The sequence below is a fragment of the Gallus gallus genome, chromosome 2 (assembly GCF_016699485.2).
Source record: "Gallus gallus isolate bGalGal1 chromosome 2, bGalGal1.mat.broiler.GRCg7b, whole genome shotgun sequence".
NCBI classification, from domain to species: Eukaryota; Metazoa; Chordata; class Aves; order Galliformes; family Phasianidae; genus Gallus; species Gallus gallus.
The window spans coordinates 89,505,365-89,530,216 of NC_052533.1; the positions used below are offsets into that span (position 1 = coordinate 89,505,365).

Consider the following 24,852-nt stretch of genomic DNA (forward strand, 5'->3'; position numbering starts at 1 on the left):
TTATAAAGCAGACTACAAGGGGAGTGCTTCATTATACTGTTGTGTGAAGGGAACAACTGGAAATAAACTTGTAGTGTCAAGTACGGGACTCTCACCTGCAGGAGACGTAAATGCTGAAATGTGGGAGCTTTGCTGACAACCATTCCCCATAATCTCTCTTTGGAAATGAAGAAAGATCAGTTGGGTGTGATAGTGGAGGTGTGGCACTTGCTGAATGTGCAGTAAAATACATGGAGATAAATAGCACAAATGATGGTGATGCCATTGAGTTTCAAGACGATGTTAATGGCCTGGGAGTGATGGGAGGCTTTAAGTTCAATAAAGCTTGCAACCATTCACTAACTCATATGGATCTTAAAAAATACGTGTGTGCTTGTGAGCTTTTCTTTAATTAGGTTCCCGTCCTTCCAAATTTTCAATTTATGGAAATTTTGTTTATGACTTCGGTTTGATTTAAAAGAAGGGCTTCCTCCAGAAGTGATGTTACTCTGTGGCTTCATCCTCGAGGCAATATTAATTTATGTTACGTGTGATTTCCCCACGGAAAGAACTTGCTATGTTTCATTTGCTGACAGAATTAAAAGCCACGGCTGATAGGCATCATAAAGCCTCTTGCAGTGTGATGGCTTTTATATAAAATGGCTACCGTATATGGCCTGCCTGTCTGCAGCAGATGGCTTTCCACGAGTAACACATAAACTCCAATCTTACAGATTTGCTGTAACTGCCATTTTTTTTTATTTCTGCACAAATACACCCATCCAACATTTCAACTGCACGAACAAAGCTCAATGCTCACCAAAGTAGTGACTTCACACAGAAGGCAACCATCAGAATCACAGAGCAGCAGCAGCCCACGAGCATCAACACTGGGAGATGCTTGTCTCTACTCTAGCAAATGGGCAGGGCACTGTTTCATTGTTTCACAGGGGTAAGAGTAGGTGAGCAGCCCTTTTTCTGAGCAAATAGTGTGCTTGTGGGCAGAGATGGTGCTGGAGGGGCCCACAAGCAGCGGCACCTATTGAACACCACCCATCAACACTTGTCACAGAATCACAGAGTCACAGAATCACAGAATAACTGAGGCAGGCAGGGACCTCTGCAGGCATCCGACCCCACTCCCGCTCCAGCAGGGCCACCCAGAGCAGGGTGCCCAGGCCCATGGCCAGGCAGCTTCAGGAGATATCCAGGGTATTTATAAACATTGATAAGGCTGTCTGCCCCTTCATATAAATGCCCCCCTGCCCACCACCCACCTGCTTGCACATCACGGGCACACTTCTACCAGCAGCAGCAGGCAACCTCGCATGAGAAGCACAGCCACAAACACCACCAACAGCTACGGGTTCAATTTAAGCCCAAGGCACAAGGCCAGTTCTGATTTTTGAATTTTCCCATCCCTGTTCACATCACAGTGGTTGAGCAGAATCTGACGAAATTTGTCCAGGTCCACTCCACTGATGCTGGGCTGCAGGGGAAAGAGAAAACATTGCTGAAAGGGAAAGAGCTCTGGGTTTCAGCAGCTCTGTAAAGCAGCAGACAGTGCGGCAGCAGGGAGATGCCCCAAAGGGTGAGCAACCAAGGGGCTCAAGCCCACATCAGCTCATTATGAGTGGGGAACGAGGAAGGTGGAAATAAGGCCCCATAAAAACAGAAGGGGTATGGTTAGGTGGAAGGGATGGTGAGCCTCATAAGGAAAAGTCTGATAGTTTGTTTCCTTAATGAGGTTGCTCAGTTTCTGATCTGTGTCAAACAGAAGTCTGCAGAAAGGGCTGGATCTGCGCTTTCATCCAGTTTCCTCTCTCAAACCTGCTGCACAAAGGAGTATATGCCATTTCCGTCAGCAAGCTACCACTTTACAAGCTTGTCAGCAACTTTAAAATACCTTTGGCGTGTCAAATGAATGTTAAAGGCATGTTTTACAGGCCTCTTTGCCTCTGTCTACTCTGCAAAATGGATGTGGGAGCATAAGCAGCCCTGCATAGGGTCACTTCACAGGGAAATACAATGACTTAGGCTTGGGTGAAGCCAAAAGCTGGACTATTAGTGTCTTGGACTGTATCTGGGAACTCGAGGTAATCCAAAACAAGTGGACTCTGCTGTCATAAGTGACACATTGGCACAGTACTCTTGACTACAGAGAGAGATCAAGTGATTTTCAAGTGTAGCCCTGTGATGACATGATGAACTATGAGGTCATGCTGGTAAGGACCAGCCAAAACAGAAGAAAGAAGAATCTCTAATGACCAATCCACGACAATAAAGTTACACTCATAACATCACCGAGGAGGCAGCATTTAAGAATTTAAGCAACAGTTTTTTGACATACATGTTAAATGCTTACAAGCCACCAAATGCATACAAGCTTACAAGCCACAAAATGCTTACAAGCCACCTCCTAGATATGAGTTGCCCTGTACTCTGTGCACAGCTGTTTCTCCAACTTGAAGACAGGATCAGAGGGAGAGATGGTTGCTCTGAGCTGAAGAGGATTTCTGTAGCATAGGCAGCTGAGTAGACCCATGCTGAAGTATCAGCCATTCAACTTCCTGGCCCATGAACACCAAGACATGCTGAGGAGTGTCTCCCTCTGAAGCTGACTTTGTGGCCTTGTAAAATCACAACCATTAAGGATCCCATGCATGAACTTCCTGATGTTCAAGCACGGTGAGTCTCTGGGAAACTCTGGTCTGTGCTGTTGTCAGCTGGAGCTGAAGACTCTCAGCTCTGATCATGGCTTTGCACTCAAATACGATGTGAAAAGGCAGAGGCACATATCTCTTCTCCAGCTTACTCAACAGCTTTCAGCTATTTTAGCCTAAATATTAAATCATTAAGGGAAAAAATGTATGTGTGTGGGTAGACCAGATGGTGACTAAATGTTTGTGATGCTATAACATCTGCCCAGCTCAGAGTACGAAATACAATGGACTTAAACACAGCTGCTGAGTCAAGCTGCATTAATTTGTCAGATAGAATTTCTGTGATGTGGTGAAATGCTCTATGCTGTATATGCTGAGGCAATGACATTCGTTTCTGTCTGTGATTGAAATTAAATTTGATCCTATGTTCCCACTCTTGCTTTGCTTACATATCTTTATCAGAATAAGGACTTTCCTCTTGGACATAAAGGGTATTAATAAAAAGAAAAAAATATGCAGATACCTTGACCAGTTCCATCATGTCTTTGACAAACCCGTCCACTTCTGGGCCTTCAAGTGCTCCCGTTTTACTCTGACAGGTGGAAGAAACATCAGAAGTCAAAGACACAGCAATATTTGCTAGTCAGCAGATCCACCCATTCACTGAGCCCAACAGCACTACAATCCCTTCCTTTTTCCAAGACCATCTCTTCCCCTTAAGTGGCAGTAATGTCTCCCACTGTTTTGTGCGGCTTGCTAGTCACCATACCACTCCACTGTGGGAATGACAGACGTAGCACCAGATTGCTGTTTTATAACCAATGCTTGGGTAGTTCTGTCCATCCTGTGCCAGATTTAGAATAACTCTTTGTTAAGTACAGAAAAGGGTTTCATTTCTCAGGGTGATGATGTGGGTCCCAAACTGCTGGAGAACTACAGCTAGAGGCACCATCCTCTCTCCAGCCCACGTGTCTCCTATAAAGAGATATTGCTGATGCAGCAGTACTGGCCATGGCAATAGAAAAAGTGCAGATATGCTCTTTGCCATGAGGTCTCTGAGCATTGTCCACCTCTGTCCCCACCTTCATGTGGGCACTTCTGGCCCATGGGCTCTGGCACTGGCATATATTTAATGTGTCATTAAGACACAAATACACAAAGGAATGTTGCTGGGACTCACAACATCGTAGTGTGCAAAGATTTTCTCAAAATCTCTCCTCCTTTCCTCTGTGCTGCAAGCCTGCATGCAGGGAGAAAGTGAATGAAAAAGGGGAAAAAAAAAATTAGATTCAGGTTTTAGCGTAGGTTATCTTATCTGAGAGGAATGGGAGGAATGCATCAAGAAATACTTACATCCATTTTAAATTGAAGAAGGAAATTTTCCTGGAGGGCCAGAATCCTGAAGAGAGAGATTTAAATTAAGATCTTGCCACTTTGTCATCTACACACAGTACCGCTCTGAACTATACCAGTTTGTAAAGGGTGCTGTGCTGTGTTACAGGAAATACTAATCTACCTCTGTTTTCTTCGTGAAGCACTGTTGGCTGGAAAAGGAAAGGACGAAGTGACGCTGGCCTGAGTGTTGAGTGCAGCACCTCTGCCTCTCATCCCCCAAACTGGTATTCTAAGGAAGTTGTACCCATGTGATTAAAGTCCCGCTTGAATGCACATATATTACATATACAGGCATGCTCTCTATCTGTATACAGTGCCAATCACAAAAAAAAGAAAGAAAGAAAGAAAGAAAGAAAGAAAGAAAGAAAGAAAGAAAGAAAGAAAGAAAGAAAGAAAGAAAAATCAGCTGTCAAGGACAGAAAAGGGGCAGAGACTAAACTACCATTCTCATCTATAAGCACCTTCCCCTTGTGTCTCCAAATTCTCCCCTAGCGACATGGCCAAGCACATCAGCAGTGCCAACTTGGCTCCTCGACCATGTCCTTACAGAATATCACAGTGGTAGCCATGCATTAGAGACCCAGGATGTCTACATCAGAGAGCCTGATTTTATTGAGGATTCAAATGCATGTCTCCAGAGAGATATTATTGCTGAAAGTCATTCATTTGCCTGGATGCGTCATTGCAAGCTGAAATACTGCATCAGTGCCATTGAAGCCTACCTTGCCAGGTCATTCAGGTCCAGACGTCCATCCTTGTTTTTGTCAAAGATTTTCATCTAAAAGTCAGGAAGATAGGGTTGTTATGAAATAGATAGGCAGGTGAGAAGATATATGAAAAAGGCTGGCAGACATTTTGCTGTGCCCTGTGACCTGGTAAGCAAATGTACAGCAATGTACTCTCCATGTTGGCTTTCTGGCAGTGAGAGGCAAAGCAGCCAGACAATGTTCTGATGAAGATAGGTCTCTGACAGACAATTTAGGCACCTAAACACTGTCCCTGGAAAAAACACTGAAGCTTCCAAACCCTTCCAGCCCAGCTCTGTTGTTATCATTGACTGTCAGTGTGGCTGCTAGGTGGTTGAGGTGCAACTGTCACCTCCTGATAGGCACTCAGATCGGGTCTGGGTGCTGATAGAGCTGGTGGGCTTGTGTGGCTGGCTCAAAGCCTGCCATCAGAAAGTGACAGGACTGGGAAGATTCAGGCTGCAGGCATCGAGAGGTTGATCTATGTGAATGCTAAAGCTGTCCTTTCCTGAATGGTATCCTTTTGTTAATGTGATCTTTTTGGTGATTCACCACCAGATTTTATCTATTCATTTAATGGATTTGGTACATTGTTTCTCTGCAGTGCACAAATAAGAGTCAGCTATGGGGGAAGAGTTTAATGGGTTGCAAAAACAAATGCCTTCAGGATCAAGGTTCTTGAAAAAAATGTATTCAGTATTCATTGTATATTCATATGTATATTCATTCAATGTATTCATTGCAGTGGGGGAAAAAAAATCAATTTTTTACTAAGATGGGTTACCACTCTTTGTCACATCCTCAGCAAAAGAACATTGTGCTTGCATGAACCTCACCTGCTTATTCAGTGGCTACACATGCCAGTCCCTGACCCTGTAGGCTCAGAAGGAGAGGTCATAGAGTCATAGAATTGCTCAGGTTGGAAAAGACCTTAAAGATCATTGAGTCCAACCACAACCTGGCCATACTACCCTAACTAACAACCCTCCGCTAAATCATGTCCCTGAGCAACATGCTGTGACACATCCTGACCTGGCATGAGCTCCAGGATGAGTGAACCCATAGCACATCCTGAGCACTGCCCAGCAGTGAAACAGGGGCCTGGCACTTACATAAGCAGAGGTAAGGTCTGGGAGCTGCTGTACCTTGGGGTGCCCACATGTAAATACGATGCCTTTTTTTTGTGCCTTCTCCCTCTCCCATGCTCTGGCATATGCGCTGAGGACAGTGAGTCTGCAGTAGCTCTTTGCTGTCCTGGTGGTAGATAAGATTCTGCAACTGGATCTTATTGCATTGATTCTTCTGCGACTTATGCTACTGAGGTCTGGATGGGAATTGGGAATTGGGAAATGGGATGGGTCTGGATGGGAATCAGTATCAGCCCACTTTTCCTCCCATTGAAAGAAAATGTAAAGCTTATATGGGTGACAGAAGTTCTGTACTGAGATCACTGGAAGAATCATGCCCTGAAGTCAACACAGATGTTGGCCACAAAAGGACAAGATTGAAGGCAGGGACAGGAGCTGGAGCTGCTCATGCTGTGCCACCAAGGGAAGAAATGTCCTTGCAATGATAGCTTCCCACTGCATTCAGAGAAAAAAAGGCTAAACTTTCAGTTCTTTGTGGATAAAGAAGTTATTCTGCAGGCAATAGAACATAGTTTCTTTTCCAGTGAAACAAATCTTATCCCCTTTATATTAAAAAAGAAAAAAAGAAAAGAAAAAAAAGGTAAATAAGCATCCCAGTGTAGCTTTCTTTTTTTCTTGGGACTCCCAAGTCCCCACTGCCCTGCATCTTCTGTGTGGGTACTATAGTAATGGGTACCAGGTATTTTCATGGTTTCAAGTGTCTCGGGTACCTGTGAGAGGTTGAAGGGCGTTGTGAACCCTTAACAAAGAAGGCTAGATTAGAGGTGATTGTTTAGTTGTGAAAGCCTTTCTGCCTCATTATCAATTTTCTAACCCAGTGGTTTTCAACTTTATTCATTTCTGAACCCTTCACTATTTTCCACCAGCAGCACAGATCTCATTTAAAAGAATTTAACTGTAAATATAATACATTCTTCAGTGGGACACTTCATGAAAAGAAACATCCGCAGTCAATTTTGCTCTATCTTTGAGCTCAACATTATACTTTCAGTGGTTTACTACATCTACTTATGCTCCCCTCTCTGACCTCTCTCACTCAGCTCTGCTTTTGCAATACCAAGAGAAAATCTTTGCATTTTCAAATTCTGGGTTTTTGTTTTTTGTTTTTGTTTTCCCTGCAAAAAGTATCCTGGACGAAACAAATCCAAACCTCTGTGATTTTTTGATTCCTCATCCCAGTCAACAGAGAGAAAAGAAAGTCTTGCAGGAAGAGCTATGCTGGATTAATTCTTGCATCTGGAATTCCACATGAAAGATGGAAAACGCATAGCAAAGATGGAATACTGTTCTCTGAATTAGTTCAGGTACCACAGCTAATAAGATAGACCTAATCCTATTATTTGGACAACTGTAGCTCATGCATACACACTACATGGCAATCTTGGGATAGAAAAGCCTGGGGAAATGTATAATTAAGCTTTCACATTTCAAGCACACAATTGTTTGATCTGATCTGTTAATTGTGTACATAAGTGATCAAAGAATGACAGAGGGTACCCATCCCGTATGATGAGGCACGCATAATGGGAGAAGAAGATATTTGAAATTGTTATGAGATTGTTTCTAATTTAAACTTTTGCCTTTACACACCATCTTGATATGTTAAACTTGATGGATTTTCAGTTTACACTCTTGGAAGGTATATTTATGCTGCCAGGCTGATACGGAACATCTCAATGTGGTTAAGGATAAGGTCTGGCATGTTTAAACAGCACACAATTTTATTAAAAGCTTTGTTGCATCCAGCAGTAAGCTTTATAAAATGATGCATTTGTCTTACTGTCAAGCAACCCAATGTTTTAAAGCATTTGCACAAATTAATTCACTGACATTTTAATGGCAGCACACCGGGGAAGTCTTAGTTCTGTTTGTCTGAATTTAATGCGTGCACTTTGAGGCAGACAGAGCATAACTGAGAGCTGGTTTTGCAAAACAGGAGTTGTTACAGAGTGCACTTTAAGTGCAAACTCAAAGCTTCAATTGGCTTTGAATTCGGCCAAGGAAATATCTCTGCTTTCTCAATCAGGTGTTGTAAAGAAGGCCACTGAAACACCAAGATATGACAAACACACTCATGCTTTGAAGAGCCCTGTAAGATTATAAATTGGAATTATTTTCTGTGACAGAGATAAGGAGAGAAGTAAACAAGCAAAATAAATAGGCCTGTGATCAGCAGAATTACTGGGGCCTGCTTCTAAATGCTTTCCTGTCCCTTCTCTGATGTGTAATGAAGTGTGTCATCCCTGGAGGGGACACGGAGTTGTTTCCTGCCTGCCCAGCTACTCTCACAACACATATGTCTGGACAACCTATACGATGTCAGCTATCACTAATATAGCTGAGGAGTACAGCAGGTACTGAAGGTATATAAACAGTGACACAGGCCCAAGAGGAAGATTGCATGTGACTTGTTTATGTGGGTAGGCCGGGGCTGGCAGGCTTTTGCAGAGCCCTAAAGGCTCCATGGCCAGCAAGTTACCCTTCGGATAGAAGCTCTGTTCTCTGCCCCTCTAGGCTACAGTGCCTGTACAACCCAGGCAAGTCATTTAGTGAGAGATTTCTAAGAGTCCTTTGGTTCCTAAAAGAACAAACTGTTATCTGCTGGGATTTTTGAAAGCCAGAACCTGGATTCCATGAGTTCTGTTCTTCAGAAGCGAAGTTTGAGCTGAAATGCAATTTTCTCCTTCTGCTGGCTTATGTCACAGCATGTGCTGTGCAAAACTGGAGATGACAGAACAACTGGGATTAAGTCTAGAAGTGATGTGGGGCCAGATTTCCCTCCATGGCATTAATGAGCTGTGTGGGAGCCCTGTTACCACTTACAGTAAGGCAGCCTTTCATCACTGAGAGGAATCACAGTGACCCAGGGCCACGAGAAAGCTCTCAGCGAGGGTGGCTCTTATGGTGGTGGCTGGGGATAGGAGGGCTGATGGCTGTGGTGCCCATGCAGGACTGTAGATGTGGTCTCCTGGAGGCACGGCATCCTTAGGTATCTGCCTGGGAGGGAGGCCTGCATGGGCCACTACCAGGAGAAGGGATATACAAAGAGCTCTCCTGTAAACCACCTGTCATGGGCCACACTCCACTATTGTACTTATACAGCTTCAGAAAGTTTGATCAGAGCATGTTAAGAAGCATAACATGCTCTGTTTAGGCTCTCACTGTAACAAAGATTTCTTTCTATCGTACTATTCCTTTGGTGGTTGTAAAAAAATTTAATACAGATATGCTTTGCCAGTATGGTGTTAAGGAGCTAGATGACCTGGGTTTCCTCTATGTAAGTATATAGGCATTGGCAAAGAGCAGAGACAGACAGACAGACATTCAGAGCCAAAGAAATAGCCACTTTGAGCCTCTAGTGTTGTCCTTGCAGAGAGGACAGCCAGCAACCACAAAAGCACCGATCTTCATAGAATTATACAATCATTTCAGTTGGAAGGGACCCTTCAAGATCACCTGGTCCAGCTCCCCTGCAGTGAACAGGGACACCTACAGCTACATCAGGCTGCTCAGAGCCCTGTCCAGCCTGAACTTGAGTGTCTCCAGGGATGGGGCATCCACCAGCTCTCTGGGCAACCTGTGCCAGTGCCTCACAACCCTTATTGTAAAAAACGTCTTCCTTACACCCAATCTAAACCTCCCCTATTCCACCCAATACAAAACAAAGGCAGAGCATAATTAATTCCTATGGACACAGACCACCTTTAGGGAGAAGTAAGCCTGTTTCCCTTTGTACTGGGAAGACCAAGAGCCCTCACCTAGACAGCTGCAGTTCATGAGCAAGGTCAGTGACTGCTCCAGATATGCAGCTCCATGCCCATCAGTTCTGCTGATAAGCACAGTTAAACCATGACAGTGTTACAGCTGGGAAGTCTGCTCTACTGACTTCTCTGGAGAAAAGATTCATCCTCATCCATATCCGTACACTAATTTCCATCAAAGGCTGTATTTCATGACCAATGTTTACTGTATTACTATTCAGCACACTTATGTTACTGTTTCCCCAGAAATTCACTTTGTGGTGGGCAGAGTGTATTCTACTTTATGGTTTTTATCTTATACATTTTGCAAAAATATAGTAATTCTCAAATTAAAGGAGTTTATTTTGCCCAGTCTGATATTACCAATGCAAGAAGAGAGTATTGGTGTCCTATGAGTGACAGTTACAGGGGTATATGCAACATAATTTGCTGAAGTTTGCCTCAGAATTAAGCTTTCTTGCAGGTAGCTTTCAGACATTGGGATTACAAGCCAGAAGTAGCACGCTGCTATCTGAGAAGCTATGAACCATCAATGGTTCTGTGAACAAGGCAATAATACATGCCAAAATGCAAGAGCTGAGTGAGAATTTTCTTACTGCAGAAGACAAGAGATCAAAACTAAACTTTATCAGAAATTATGATGACATTTGTTTTAGACTCAGGCATTTACAACACTCTGCTGAAGCACACAGCTACGTGCATACACATGTATGGAAGCTGTCACTCATGACAAAATCCTGGCAAATGCAAGGATGAGCTGGATATTCATGGGCAGAAACTTCCCCAGGATCATGGGGAAGGTTGTTTGTGCTACTGTAATCCCTCCATCCACTTGTTTTTTGTGATGAAGCAGTAATGGGACAACTTCTCATTTCTCCGTTTTGTGTTGCTTTAAGAAAGGAGTACATTCTCATCATGCTGTAAAAAACTACACCCAGCTTTCAACTATGCCCAGCTTGTCTCCCACAGTACAGTACCTCTGGGACATCTTCTCATTGCTCAGAGAGGCTTAGAGCAATATAGAGATCTGTTTCTGCCTCCGAGCACCTGCTCCCTGCCCACAGCTCTCAGTCTAGATGTCTGTGGTTTGCCTCTTCTAGAAGAAGACAAACGCACTAACTATTTTCAAGGACTCAGAACATTACATCACTATCTTCTCATGCAAGCACAAGTGTAAATAAATATTAATACACCCTTAATGACTACTAATACCAGCATATATACATATATAGGCACAAAATCTAAAACAAATCCTGTAAAGGAGCTTCCACAGCACAGAACTGCTGCTTTAATTCCCTCATCAAGAGTCTTGAGCACTCAAATATTCTTCTCTCACAACTTTCCCCAGCGACTTGGAGGCTTCTACAGATCTGATTTAACAAACTCCTGGGGATTGTGCAATTCCAATGCATTCCCTACCTAATTTCTTCCCAAGGGTTTATCACTCATACATCCCCAATCTAAATCAGTGTTCTCTGAAGAAAGGATGTCAAGGTCATAAGGAAACAGAATAGTCTGCATACAAATGGCTTCTAAGCAACTCAGTAAAATGATGTTCCTTTGTACAGACAAGCAATATATGCACGTTAAAAGTGGGAAAAGGCCTCGAGTAATGGTGAAGCAGAGCAGAAAGACTATCTCAGTTTCTCTGATTTCTCCTCTGTATCACTTGAAACAGCTGAAAATGAGGAGCTGAAAGATGTATTTATACACAGGAATATGTAAATATATATAAGTTTAGGATGATATAAAATTATAAGTATGTATGAGAGAGTGTGTGTATGTCACAACTGTTCAGGTATTTGCTGTGCTATGTTTAACCCGGATCAGAGAAAGGAGGGCACTTCTTTGAGGTGTTCTTGGTGTTTCTGGCTCTTCAAAGGAACAAAAAAAAGCAATACTTCCAAAAGGAATGCTGTATCTCTCTTTCCAGCTTTCTCAGTTGTTATTTATTCATTGACTGATTTATTTTATATACTGCATAACAGCATAAGCAAACTGGAGGTATTTGACATTTCCTGGCCATTCACTTCCCACGAGCTAAAGCTGCAAATATCTGGCAAAGAACTGTAAGATTTTATTCTTTCATGCCTGGGTTATCTTCTTGAAAACGATAGTTTCTGTCTTTTCCCCTTTATTCCCGCCTCCAAAAAGCTCTAGGGCCCACTTCGTGTACCAGTATCTACTTAGGAAGTATGCAGCCAGCTGTGGAGTGTACAAAGAAGAGGGCAGAGATCTGTGAATGCCTGTGGAGACAGATGGGATTACAGCTCCTTGGGACACAGCTTCTTTCAACCACATGTTATTATAGAGGCACGTGAAAGCCCCGAGCAGGATGGCTGTGCCACTATCTGAGACCCTGTAGCTGTGCACAGCAGAAACAGGTCTGTGTCCAGAACACCTTGTGCTCTTAATAAGGGAGGAAGCAAAGATATGGGGGAAAGGAATAGAACTATTTCCAGTAAAGGAATCGGTGCTGCTGGTTACTACTTCAGGCAAATTCTCATGCAGTCTATGGAGTGCATTCACTTCTATATAGGTGCTGTCCATGTGGGAGCTCTTTGCCGTGATGCCCAGAATGTGTATCCTCCATTTTAGTACAGGATATTGCAACGTCTTATGCTATGATTTCACATCCTACCTTAGCTTTTGTGATTAGGTGTGTTTGTAAGCATCCCTGATCTTGACTTTATACCAAAGAATCACAAAGACAAATAAATCATCTGCCACGGGGCCCGAGGGAACAGTATGGAGCTGCGGTGGGAGTGGGACAGATTGGATACTAGGAAGAAGTTCTTCACCAGAGGGTGGTGGGCATGGAACAAGTTCCCCAGGGCAGTGGGCATGGACCCAAGGGCCAGAGTTCAAGAAGTGTGTGGACATCATTCTCAGACATATGGTCCAATTTTTGGGTGGTCCTGTGAGGAGCCAAGAGTTGGACTCGATGAACCTTATGAGTCCCTTCCGATTTGGGATATTTAATGATTCTATGATTCTCATTTTCTAATAACTTCCGTGATCGTTTTGGCATTGTGGCTTTGCAAACTTCTGTCCTCATGGGCCAGATTTGCATTTTAGGCCACAGATTGCCCCAGATATAGGAATCACTCTCTTTCCCAGATCAAAACTTGTTCTGCAGCATAGAGACTAAACTACCTCTTCAAAGGCACAAAGCCAATCAGTAAAAACCAGGAGAATAAAAACCAGACCTCCTGGCTGTCAGCCGTGTGCTGCATTACCACACCACATTTCTTCCCAACCACATTGTTACCTAGCTGCACTGGGGTGGCAGAAGTCATAGATCCTTTTCGAGAAATTATTGGAAAGGGAAAAAGTTGGATGAAATGAGCTGCATAATATCTACAAGCTTCAGACTGCCTGTTCCCCAGCAGCACCAGGTCAGAGATGAGCCACTGGCTATGGGAATCTTAATGGGGCAGCCTAAAAGCTATTTGCTACCTGCAAACACTGCTGGAAAGATTTTGTTCTGGCTGCAGCTTCTGGGTTTTTATTGTGTTCAAGCTCTTCCAGATGGAATATAACTTCTATAGACTGCTTTCCTCTCCCTTAGCTGTCCTATAAACATGAAAAGATGCACATGCTTTTGTACACCATTAGGTACAATTTCTCTCTTTGCTCTAAAGAGTCACATTTTTAGACACAGATGCTACATGCATACATAACATGGTATTACAAAATACATGGGCAGCTCCTCATTTGCTTGCATACCAAGCTCTGCTATAGCTGAAAACATAGATTTTGTGCCAAGAAGCAAGATAGTTCCATCTGAAAACCATTTAGAAAATTGCAACGGTAGATGTCTCCTGGTGGAAGTGAAATGATAGCCTTGATAACAACATCAGAAATGGGCTTTTTTTTTTCTTTCTTGTTTTCAGATGGTTAGATGTAATAAGTTGTTCTGAAACCCAGGTGACTGATGCTAAACTTATGCCAAATATTATGTTGCTGATGATTGCAGGATAAAAGCTCCATTGTGAGAAGGCAGGGGAAGAATCGAAGCCTGTGAGCCTTGAGATTCCCAGCCTTTCAGGGAAGCAGCAGAGAGCCAGCAGCGCTCTCTGGATTTTGCAGAGAAGAAGTGAAAGATGCCAGCATCCCTGAGGAGCAAAAGGATTTGCTATGAGGGAACGAGGGAGAAAGTTTGATGGAGTCCTGGCTAAGGCTGAAGAATAATGCACCTCACCTATTGACTTGAACAGGTTTAGGGCTCAGTTTGCTGTGGCACAAAGTCAGGCTGCTTTCTCATAATAAACACTCCCACTCAAAGCTGAAATGCTGTTCACAGTTGATGTCCAGTACAGTGCAAAGTAGCAGCTGTGTACTGTCTAGCTTCCCACAGGGAACTCTTGAGAGGGCCTCTGCCTATGACATCAAATACTGAGACCCTGAGGGAGGTTTTTAGGCAGTACTGTAATCTAACCAATCTTATCACTGTCTTTGCTTACCATCGTATCAGTATACTCTTCCAGCTTTACTTCAGTAACCACCCTGTTATGCTGCAAGAAGAGATCTCGCAGGAAATCCTGTAACCAGGAAAGAGTCAAATGTTATTCCTTAGAGAAATTCAAGAAGAAACAGTATGAAAATAGACCCAAGTTCAGTGGTCACGTGAATCTAATTTCACATTCCCAATTAGTACTCAGGCCTTCAATTTCACCTAAAGTTCACACTGAAACATATTTTTGCAAATAAATCAGAAAATAATCAAATTGTCCCCAAGTGAGCACACTGGAATCAGTTGTAATGGAATAGTTCAGCCACAAAATACACAAGAGCTAAGTCCCATAGTGTTTGCTAACTGATCTCAGATCAAAATAGGCAGGGCAATGGGGCAATGGGGCAATGGGGCAATGGGGCAGCAGGAGGGATGGCAGAGCTTCCTCCCACCCACTGTGCTCCCTGCAGCTATGCCAGAAGGCTGGAGGGTGCCCAGCACTTAAACTGGCTGTGAATGAGCTCGAAGTTCCATTTGTCATCACACAGAAAGGCAGCAAATTGTTAAAGGCGACAAATAGGCTCCTGATGACATGTGTGAGCTGTAGATCAAACTCAAAGACACTGGTTAGAACAACTTACTTTGAGCTCTCCAGCTGAAATAAATCCACTGCCGTCAGCATCGTAACTGCGCCAGATCTGGATGGGGATAGATTGATATGACTGTAAATGTTGCCATTAATCACTCAAACAGGTGATAAATCGTAAAGATCTGAATCAGAACTTCCCTAATGAGCTAGCTGTTGTGTTATCCAGCATTTAATTAATTGTGAAGAAAACAGAATAAACTTTCCACACAATTGCAATTACTCTCATTTGGGTGCTGTATGTGTGACATGCTGCAATCACATATCTAATGCAGACATGTATTCTATAAAAGGAAGAAAAGTTTGAGAAACTGGGCCACATTTCTTACCTAATTTGTACATGCAACTTCTCAAAGTGGTTACTGCCCTGAGTGCAGGCCAGTGTGCAGCTGGCCATTGATCTGCAGAAGCCCTGAGCTTGGATGTGAAATAAGAACTGTAGTCTTAGAAAAGCCAAAAGTTTCATCTGAAGCAACTTGCAGAGAAAAAAAAGAGTTTGTATTTTACAACTGTCCCTGTGCCCATCCTGCCAAAGGTGAATTTCTCAGTGTCTCTGAATAGGGCAGGGATGTGTCCATGTGCCTTCACAGCCCAGGCTAACTCATGAGCTCAGGACTGTGCTTGAATGGTGGCTGGTCAGCCCTCCTTGTCTGCACTGCGCTGGTTGCACAGTTTTGGATTTATCAGGGCTGGAATTATCAGTGGTACAGAATAGGTGCTACAGAAAAGGTTTGGGGCAACTGGTGTGCAAGGGAATGAGGAAGGCAGAAATACAGACCCGCATGAACTCCACACTGTTGTCCAAGGGAGTCTCCCGTCGGAAAAGCAGCAGGAAGTTTTCATCATCTGGCAAGATCACATTTGCAAGCTGAAAAACACACATACCAACCCCAGAATCATATCTGCAAGCTGAAATAAAACCATAGAGAAGGGAAGGGAAGGGAAGGGAAGGGAAGGGAAGGGAAGGGAAGGGAAGGGAAGGGAAGGGAAGGGAAGGGAAGGGAAGGGAAGGGAAGGGAAGGGAAGGGAAGGGAAGGGAAGGGAAGGGAAGGGAAGGGAAGGGAAGGGAAGGGAAGGGAAGGGAAGGGAAGGGAAGGGAAGGGAAGGGAAGGGAAGGGAAGGGAAGGGAAGGGAAGGTTGGATGGCTGCAGACACGTATGAGAAATACCAGCTTGGCATGTAGTTGCTATGGAATGAAGCCCAGACCAGGAGATCTGGTGAATGTAGTACTCAGAGACTACACCTCCTCCCCCCTCAGACTCTACCTCCAATATGTGCCAAGTCTGCTCTAGGTCTCCATCCTCCTTCTATCTGTAAAAACAATCAAACAAACAAACAACAACTGGGCTGGGGGAAGATACCTCTTGGATTTGCAAGCGGCCATCTGTGGTGACATCATAGGCAGACATGAACTGCTCCTTCATCCTCTGAACTTCTTCTTCTGTGATGGTGTCCTGCCATAGGGAAAATAGCACATGCAAGAAAATTGCTGAGGGCAGCAGGAGAGTGCCCAGAGGAAGTCTGCCTCACAGATAACCGCCAGGAAAACAGCATCCTCACAGCCAAGGGCTAATGCTTCTAAAAGTCCACAAATGCATTGCCTTAGATGAACTTTTGGTAAGGTCTATGCATAACTTTGTGGCAACTGAGCTATTGGTTGGAAGAGCAGAGTCTGGAGACTCTAAAATATTTCAGAGATGCCTCCTTCTTTAACCAATTGTTCACACTGGGTACTGTATCACTGGAGTTTGGTTTTGCTTGAGTTTGTATCACAGCAGTTCTGATGCTGCCCATTGTCATTGCTCATCGGTGTTTGAAAACAACACACGGAGACCTGGGTGTGCCTCATGCCCCAGAACCTTCCTGACCAGGCCCATATTCAACAGAAGCCAGGTGCCAACACCATTCCCAGCTGCTGTTGAACATTTTGGCTGCAGAGCATTCACACAGCCAGTGACTGGGCTGTAGGAACATGCCAGGGTGTCATAGATGAGGAAATCAAAAAAGAAGTGAGATATCACATCTTCTGATTAATGTCATTAAACTAAAGCCTGTTTCTGTCCGAACTTTGTCACCAAATTCTTCTACATGTTTAGAAGTGACTGATATTTTCCAAAAGCCTTAATTTGCTGCTAATAGTAACAGGAAAAAAAAGTTATTTACAGGTAAAAGGAGAGTCAGATAGCATTATAATTTGATTTGCCTTCACCTTACTTCAGAGCAGATTCAGAACTTGTGAGCACTTGCCTACTTGCAGTCATTATGGGCTTATACAAAAATCTTTCATAGCACGGTATAATAAAAATCATAAATAGCGTGGTCCAAGCAGAGGATCCTGTGCTGAAATTAGGGGAGAAAGAGTTTGATTTATAAGTATCAAGTCCGAGTGACTGTGAGTGAGCTCTGCTTAGAGCAAGTGAACTCGTCACCATCTACAGGATGTGCCAGATGATGGGGCATGTGGGGGTCTGGGAGTGAAAATGGGAAGACAGGGGCACCCAGGAGGCTCTTCGCTGGCTGCATCCCTGGGGTGGATCCTTGGGGTGTAGCACAGCAGGGGAGGTGCCCTCCAAGGACCATCCCCTCAGCATTATCACTTGCTCTTGCGCTATTTAAATTGCCTCCTGACTGCACCTTGGCGCTACCAGATGCTTCTCAGGCATTAGGCAAGCCTATCAGTTGCTGACTTCAATAGGCTTGCAGAGTACTCTGAAATTATCCTCCTCCAGGCCTATTAGCACAAGTTATTTCTGAAACTATAATCAGAGCTGATATTTGGAAAAATGTACTGCAGAGGTCCGACTAGTCATTTGTTAAATGCTCAACCTTGTGTCAGCTTTTAACCACTACTTCATTTAACTTGACGTGGCAGGAACATTGTTATCTGCATGAGAATAAGACTGCCTTGTTTTCTTATTTAACTGATTCAAGCTATGGGATACAGTAAGTGAAAACCATAAAGCTGGAATGTATAAAAGCAGCTCCAAGGGGTCACACTACAGTGTGATTTTTCTTATTGGGCAATCTATCTGTGTACATAAACATATTACTTATGAACCACAAAAGCTAGTGATAACTACTAAGAAATTTTACTTTCAAAGAGTGAAAGGGTTGTAAAAGATGCTGCACAAACTGGCTTTCCCAAGATACAAGGCAAAATTATCTTTCTATTTCCTTCCTCCCTTCCTTCCTTCCTCCCTTCCTCCCTTCCTCCCTTCCTTCTTCCTTCCCTCCCCTGTAATTATTAACTCGCTCTCCAACGAAAGGTTGAGGAATGCAGGAAAACCTAAGCCAGACACAGTCTGCTTGCACATGGCTCAGGCTCACACTCCATTTATCCAATCCTCTATGGATTATAAGGGTATAAGAAAAGAATCCAGTCATGAACCACTCTGCTCTGAGAAGCAGCTGAACTGTCATTGAGCACAGACCTTCTCCTGGACCATGCTGCGGCTCACAAGCAGCAGCTTCATTTTAAGCCTCCCTCCCTCCTTCAGAAGTGTCCAGTGCTTGGACTAAGATCTTGCAAACTTTTCAGTAGCTAGATAAAATGTTTTTTATGAAAATCCAAGCAAATGATGTTGCATTTGTGGGGAGGCTCTTCACAGGATGTAAGCTGTTCCTGATTTTCCTGATTTTCCCTGCTGCATGCGCCTCCATGAGTTTCTGGAGGTGCCATGACTTTGTTCATAGGTATCTCGGGGTCAAGCAGTAAATCTCTTACTATGGATGCTTTTCCACAGAGTTTTGCAGAGAAAAGCTTCTGTAATTCAAGTTGCCATAACAAATGAATTTTCTGCTTTCTCCTTTCCAAGTCCAGTATCCATCTTTGCTTTTGTGGAAACCCGTTAGAAACGTTTTGCATCACAAAGGTAATTTGGTTTTTAATCCTGATGGTAATAAAGGAAAGAGCATGTTTGGTTTTTTTAATCTGCGCAGCATTTAATTTCTTGGTCATGGTTGGTTCTGACTTCTTGGAAACCCAGCTGTAATCTGCCTTCTTCGTTAACCTATCCCTTACACAATGCTGGATTCTTGCCCCGCGACTCCTGATTAAATTTTTGCTCCTTCAGGGATCCGTGTGCTTGGCAGCAGCTTTTCTTGATGAAAATACAGCTAGGAGTCATCTGTTTCAGAGGAGAAAAAAGCAAATGTATGGAGCACTGCAGGGACTTCACCACCTGATGAAAGGGAAAGTCTCATTTCATCCCTGCTGAGCGAAGCAGCCTTGCCATACATTGATTATTTTCCCCTTCTTGACATGATTTTTGGGATCCAGACACCATATTGATAATGGTGTCACGTGCAAGAAGAAATGAAATGCGAGTGTTATAGGCTGTTTCTTGAAAGAAAATGAAGCTTATCTGAAAATGCCGGCTTGCACAAGTTTCTCTTAACAATGTTTCAGCTCAATTTGATAGAAGGGAGAAAGATCTTAGAGATATCGAGTTCCTATAAGATCTATGAAAATAAATTACATCTGCCAAGAATGCCTGACAATTAGTACCATGTCAAAAGCCACACAGTGATGAAAGGAGGGCAGCAAAAACCAAACGAGACACCAGAAACACACACTTTGATTTCAGAAGGTGAACTTTTTTTTTTGGCCAAATATTTGTTCTTTAAATCTGGTAGCATTAAAAGTATCCCTAGGAATGTTTTCCCTCCATCCATGCTGCCCATGGGGCCACTGTGTCTGCACAGACACAGACTTTCCCAGCGGCTCCTGGGCCAGCCCTGCCCACTGAACTGCAGAGCTGCTGTTGGAAGGTTTGGCCCTGTGCTTTGGTTTGGGTTTACTACAGTCCTGTACGCTACAGTAGATGAGCCCCTATACAGTCCCCTTCTTGCAGAGGACACCAGTGTTCAACTAAGGCCATTGTAGCCCTTCCCTGTGCCGTCATGTTTCTGTGGTTAGGCTTTGAGTGCGTTCTTTGTTCTGCCCTTTCCACCAGGCTGGATGGCTTTTGACATGCCTTTGGGCAATGAAAACAAGTCACTTTTGCCTGTAATTGCCATAGGTGCGTTGAGCTTCCCATTATAGGTACTTGCAGCGCTTGCAGTGCTCTGCCTTAATGTGCAGCTACTGGAAAAGGAGTTGGTTGGGATAACGAGGGCTGACAAAAGCCACACCTACAGAAAAATATGCAGTTGGACAATTAGCAAAATTGACTTGGGGTTTAGATTGCTGATGTAGCCTGGAGGAGGATGCAAGAATGCTTTTTGCTAGGAGTCTTCCTGCTTCCACCTGACCCACTGGTCACTAGGGACCTGGCCTACAGCCCTGGCTCACTTGGGTGGGTGGTACAGCACAGTGGCAGCCTGCTGTGGCCAACATTCTGGTGACTGAACTTTGAGCACCTAGCTGTTGCATTCCTGACCATATTGTCTGACCGCTAAGCTAAAGACATAATTTAGGCAGACAATACACTGCGTGAGGCAAGGCTGAAATGCAAGAGAGAGGCAGCTCATCTTCCTTGGAAGCAGAAATCAAAGGCAAATCCTTTACGGCTGTTCAGCTGAGCTCCTGGAGATTAACTGCAGTCCCCTCCAGCCATAACCACCCAGGTGGTTTGAGGGAAGGGGGATTGCAGCAAAGCTAATACCTGGCTTACCCGAACACATTTGCACTTCAAAGATTTTCACACATGGCCTCTCACACACATACAGTTGGGTGAGGGCAACAAACTTTTGTCTGAATGGTTGCTGTTCCCAAACCTCTGCCTAATTTTACTTGAATTTAAACTAAGTGAAATGTCTTTCTGTAGAAGAACACTGCAAGTGCAATGGTAACGTACAATTCCTTTTGTATCTGCACAGATATCACTGATTTTGCAAAAATTTTCAGTGAAAGACCAATCCAGAATTTACAGCCTTTCATCTAGAAACCTCCTCTTGTTTAATTATTACCAGAATATAGATAGATCTTCACTAGAAGTAAAGAGCAAGCAAGGAAGATCCCAAATAATCTGTCTAAAGAGAGATGCATAGCGATGCAAGAGAGGAATACAGAGGCAGTATTTTCTGCTCCAAGAAAACAAATTCAGTGTTGAAAGAAACCTAAATTTTCACTGCAGTTTAACAGGTTTACAGATGGAAAGGGGTCCATAATGCAGAAGAAAGAAGTTTATGAGCAAGAAGGAGCACAGTGGCGAGAGACAAGTCATGGCAGTGATAACCACTGAAGACGTAGGATGGCAGCAGCACATGACATTGTGTGGTGTTGGGCTGAATTGCCCTGATGCTGCCCCATATACACCATACTGTCAGCCCACTTCTTCACAGAAGCCCCTCCAGTGGATGGAGAAGGAACACCAGCCGTAGCCCACCGGTGTCATAAATCCACTGTATTTCATTGAAGCCTTCTGTACATGCAATGCATCCCTGGAAAACAAACGCATTTTCTTAGACCTGCCCCTTGCTGGGGGAGGGGAGCGAGAAAGCAGCATTTGGGATCTGGGACTGTTTATTATAAAGTTGAAAGGCATTGGCATAACTCAGGTCTACCTCAACATTTTCCCTTCCTTGCTGTTTCCCTATGGAGGCATTGCCTCAGCGTCCCTCGCTGGATGGCGTTCCATGTTTCCACCCCCACGAAATCTGACTCCCAGTTTGCAGTGGCCCCGCTGTGCTTTGTTTTCCCAGCTGCTCCCATCCCATCCCCTGGCATTCAGTGTCAGCTGGGGATGCTTCGGAGCTGCTGGAAAGAAAAACAGAGCTGAAGGACTACAGTGGTCATTAACTGAAATAACAGCTTAGGGAGCGCAGGCTGGAAAAATGTAATTATGAGACCATTTGCTATTCAAGCAGAGACAACTTCCAGAGTTGATAGCATTATTTATCACTCGTTGAGCACTTCAGACGCAGTCACTAATTAATCCTTGAGACACATCTGGAAGTCCCGCCAGCACACATTGTTGTACAGATATGTCAGGAGCCCAGAGAAGAAACAAGTGTCAAAGGGAGCACTGAAGCCAGCGGTGCTCAATGCCAGCTCCCTGCTTGTGTCACCAATGCCATTATCCCGCTGTGCGGGGTGAAAAGCACTTTTGCAAAGGGTACCTTCACCCTACCTGCACTGTTGTACAAATACACTGTACAAATTGGACAGGGAATTTTGTTCTGTCCAGCACTGCACACTCACACTCAAGGAGCAGGCTGCTCCAGTGCTGCCAATCCCCGAGGGCTGGTTGTTTCTTCAGTCCTTTTGTGTTAAGGTTTTACCCTTCATGGCCAAACCCAGACAGAAGAAGCGAGCAAGGCGCAAGGTTTGAGAGTGGATTGGGCTGGAGTTATCTGAGCATAGCTTATTTTGGAAGTTTGTGGCACTGTTCTTAATACTTCAGGACATTTTGTTATGAGTGTAGCACCATGCCATGCATATCCATGCACCGACACCTAGCACAGTATAACAAGTTCATGCTGATAGCAACAAGGATACAAAAACTGCTCTAAGGTACTGTCTTTGCATCCAGCTGGGGTGAGACCACTGCCAAAATCCCACGTGGGATAGGCAAGAAAAAAGTGTCTGTGGGATTGAGCAGGGATGGAGATTTCTCTGCACCTCTGCCGACAGTCTGACATTCCTGTCCAAATGCAGCACAAGCTTTCCAGCATTTCACAGAATCACAGAATGGCATGGGTTGGAAGGGACCTTAAAGATCACCCAGTTCCAACCCCCCTGCCATGGGCAGGGCTGCCCCCCACCAGTTCAGCTGCCCAGGGCCCCATCCAACCTGGCTTTGAGCACCTCAAGGGATGGGGCACCACAGCTTCTCTGGGCAGCTGTGCCAGTGCCTCACCGCCCTCTGAAATAATTTCTTCTCAACATCTAACCTAAATCTCTCATTTTGCTTTAAAACCATACCTCATTTCCTTATCATTATTTGCCTATTTCTCTCCAGAGCAGCCTTTCTGTGTCCCTAATGATGCTTATCTTGGAATCTTACTTGATTTTCTTTAAACTGCTTTTAGGTGCATAGCTCTTTGTGCAACCATCCATGTTCCAGAGAAACATTTCTACAGAAACTGCCAATATTTCATTCCAAATTTACTTGCAAAATAATCAAAAACTCACTTGAAAAAGTGATTCAAGGATCCAAAGATCCTAAAAGTGATCCAAGGATCCTAATCACCAAGTAAGTGCAACTTCGATTTTGCATGTGATGCTCATGAATCCATGCTTTTTATTAGCCACTCTTCCCCTTTTCACTCTTTGCTTAAAGGAATTGTTTCATCTGTTTGCTTTTTCTTTGGCACACCCTTTCTTTCCCTACGGAAGATGCTTCTTTCTTTCCTCTCACCAGCTGGCTGTGGGCCGCAGAGTGAAAACCAGGGGAGAAAACCAGAAACTCAAGAGCCAAGTGTTGACCTTATGAGCAACACCATCAACTCCTATAGGGCCACTCTCAGCAATACAGAAATATTCTCCTAAGCATTATTTCAAATTAATGACCTCACAGCAACAACAGATGTCAGACCGGCACCGAATGTTCGAGCAGCTGGTGCTATTGCACTTGTTGCCACACCTGCCTCATGCACCTGGTTGCTAAGAGCTCTGCCATCAGGCACTGATAGGGAGGCAATAAATACAAATATTTCCAACATAACAACCTTTTAAGTAGAACTCTGTGCACAGAGGTACTTACATCTGGCCTCAGTTTCTCCAGGAGATGACGGAAAAAGTTGTCAAGCTCTTTCCCTTCGATGTAGCCGTTGTCTAAACACAAGCAGGACATCAAGGACGGGCCTTACAGGCTGAGTGCAGGGGCTGCAGGGGCCCTGCCTGCCTACTCTGGCAGCCCATAACTCGAACCCCCTCACGGCTATTTGCTACGTTTCCCTGGGGCGGCGGGCAGGGGGAACTCAAAAGAAGGAATGGGAAAGGCATTTCAGACTCAACGTTTGGGAACGACGGGGAGAAAGAAGGAAGCCCCGAAACACCCGCAGGACCCCGTCCCCACTCATGCGAGAACCCACCCGCACGTGCTCCCACCAGGCAACGCTCTCCCCGTGCCCCCCACGCTTCCCCCCACTTGCCGTCGGCGTCGAAGCGGCGCCAGGCGCCCAGGAAGGCGGCCGCGTCCAGGCGCCGCTCCGCGCCGCTCTCCATGGTCCTGCAGCCGGCGGCACGGCCCGCGCTGCCCCGCGCAAAAGCCGCGCAGACCTCGCGCACGCACTGCCGCCCGCCCGCCCGCCCGCCGCGGCTTTGAGAACGGCGGCCCCGCCCCGGGGGCGGCCCCGTGGGGCGGGGGGGGAGGCCGAAGGCCCACGAGTGGCCCCTTCTCACCCCATGCTGCCGCACCACAGCGTCAGTGCGTGGGTGTCAGCAGGAGGGGCTGCCCGAGGAGGAGGGCAGCGCTTGAGACAAACTTGAAAATTCAGAGGAGTGCTGTTTAAGGGGAAAAAAAGTTTGGTAAAATCTGTGACCCTCCTGCTCCTCCATACCAACTGAGAAGAGCGTTCCCATGCTGGAACGAAGCACTACATCCTCACCCTCCCGCAGTACAAAGCAAAAAGAATGGTGGTGCCAAGGGTCTGAGTGTCGATACAGCAAGGTCGGTGTTCGTACCCCAAGTGGGCCCACTTGGGGCTGCACTGCCTACTTGAGCCCCTTTCTACAAGAAGGACACTGAGGCCCTAGAGTATGTCCAGAGAAGGGCAGCGAAGCTGTGAGGGGCCTGGATCACAAGTCTTACGGGGAGAAGCTGAGGCAGCTGGAGCTATTCATTTTGGAGAAGTGGAGGTAGTGGTGAAGCAGTGGCACAGGCTGCTCAGGGAGGTGGTGGAGTCACCATCCCTGGAGGTGTTCAGGAAACATGTACATGTGGCACTGAGGGGTGTGGTTAGTGAGATTTTTCCAGGCTGATTTTGGTTCAGTATATAGATCTCAATTTTACGCTCTTTGCTTATAGAAAGGCTCTCAGAAGCAGAGTAGAAAAGGTACTAAATGAGCATTCAATGTTCACATCAAACAGGCTTCTATTTGATCTGAAAACAACCAACCAACCAAACAGAACACAAATAAACTAAAAGTTGCATTTTGCTGAGAGCAGGTC

The 24,852-nt window shown here is 44.8% G+C and overlaps 1 protein-coding gene across 1 annotated transcript; it reads right to left on the reverse strand.

Annotated features, from left to right (window-relative positions):
• Positions 1-714: 714 nt before the first annotated feature.
• On the reverse strand, positions 715-23,981 carry SCGN (secretagogin, EF-hand calcium binding protein). Its single transcript, XM_419087.8, has 11 exons — positions 23,834-23,981; positions 23,443-23,513; positions 16,156-16,248; positions 15,573-15,662; positions 14,790-14,846; positions 14,159-14,236; positions 4,760-4,815; positions 3,996-4,041; positions 3,823-3,882; positions 3,166-3,234; positions 715-1,468 (listed from the first exon to the last, which is right to left on the reverse strand). The coding sequence occupies exons 1-11, from the start codon at positions 23,904-23,906 to the stop codon at positions 1,340-1,342; spliced, it is 822 nt and encodes a 273-aa protein (XP_419087.2). The 5' UTR covers positions 23,907-23,981; the 3' UTR covers positions 715-1,339.
• Between the last annotated feature and the right edge of the window lie 871 nt (positions 23,982-24,852).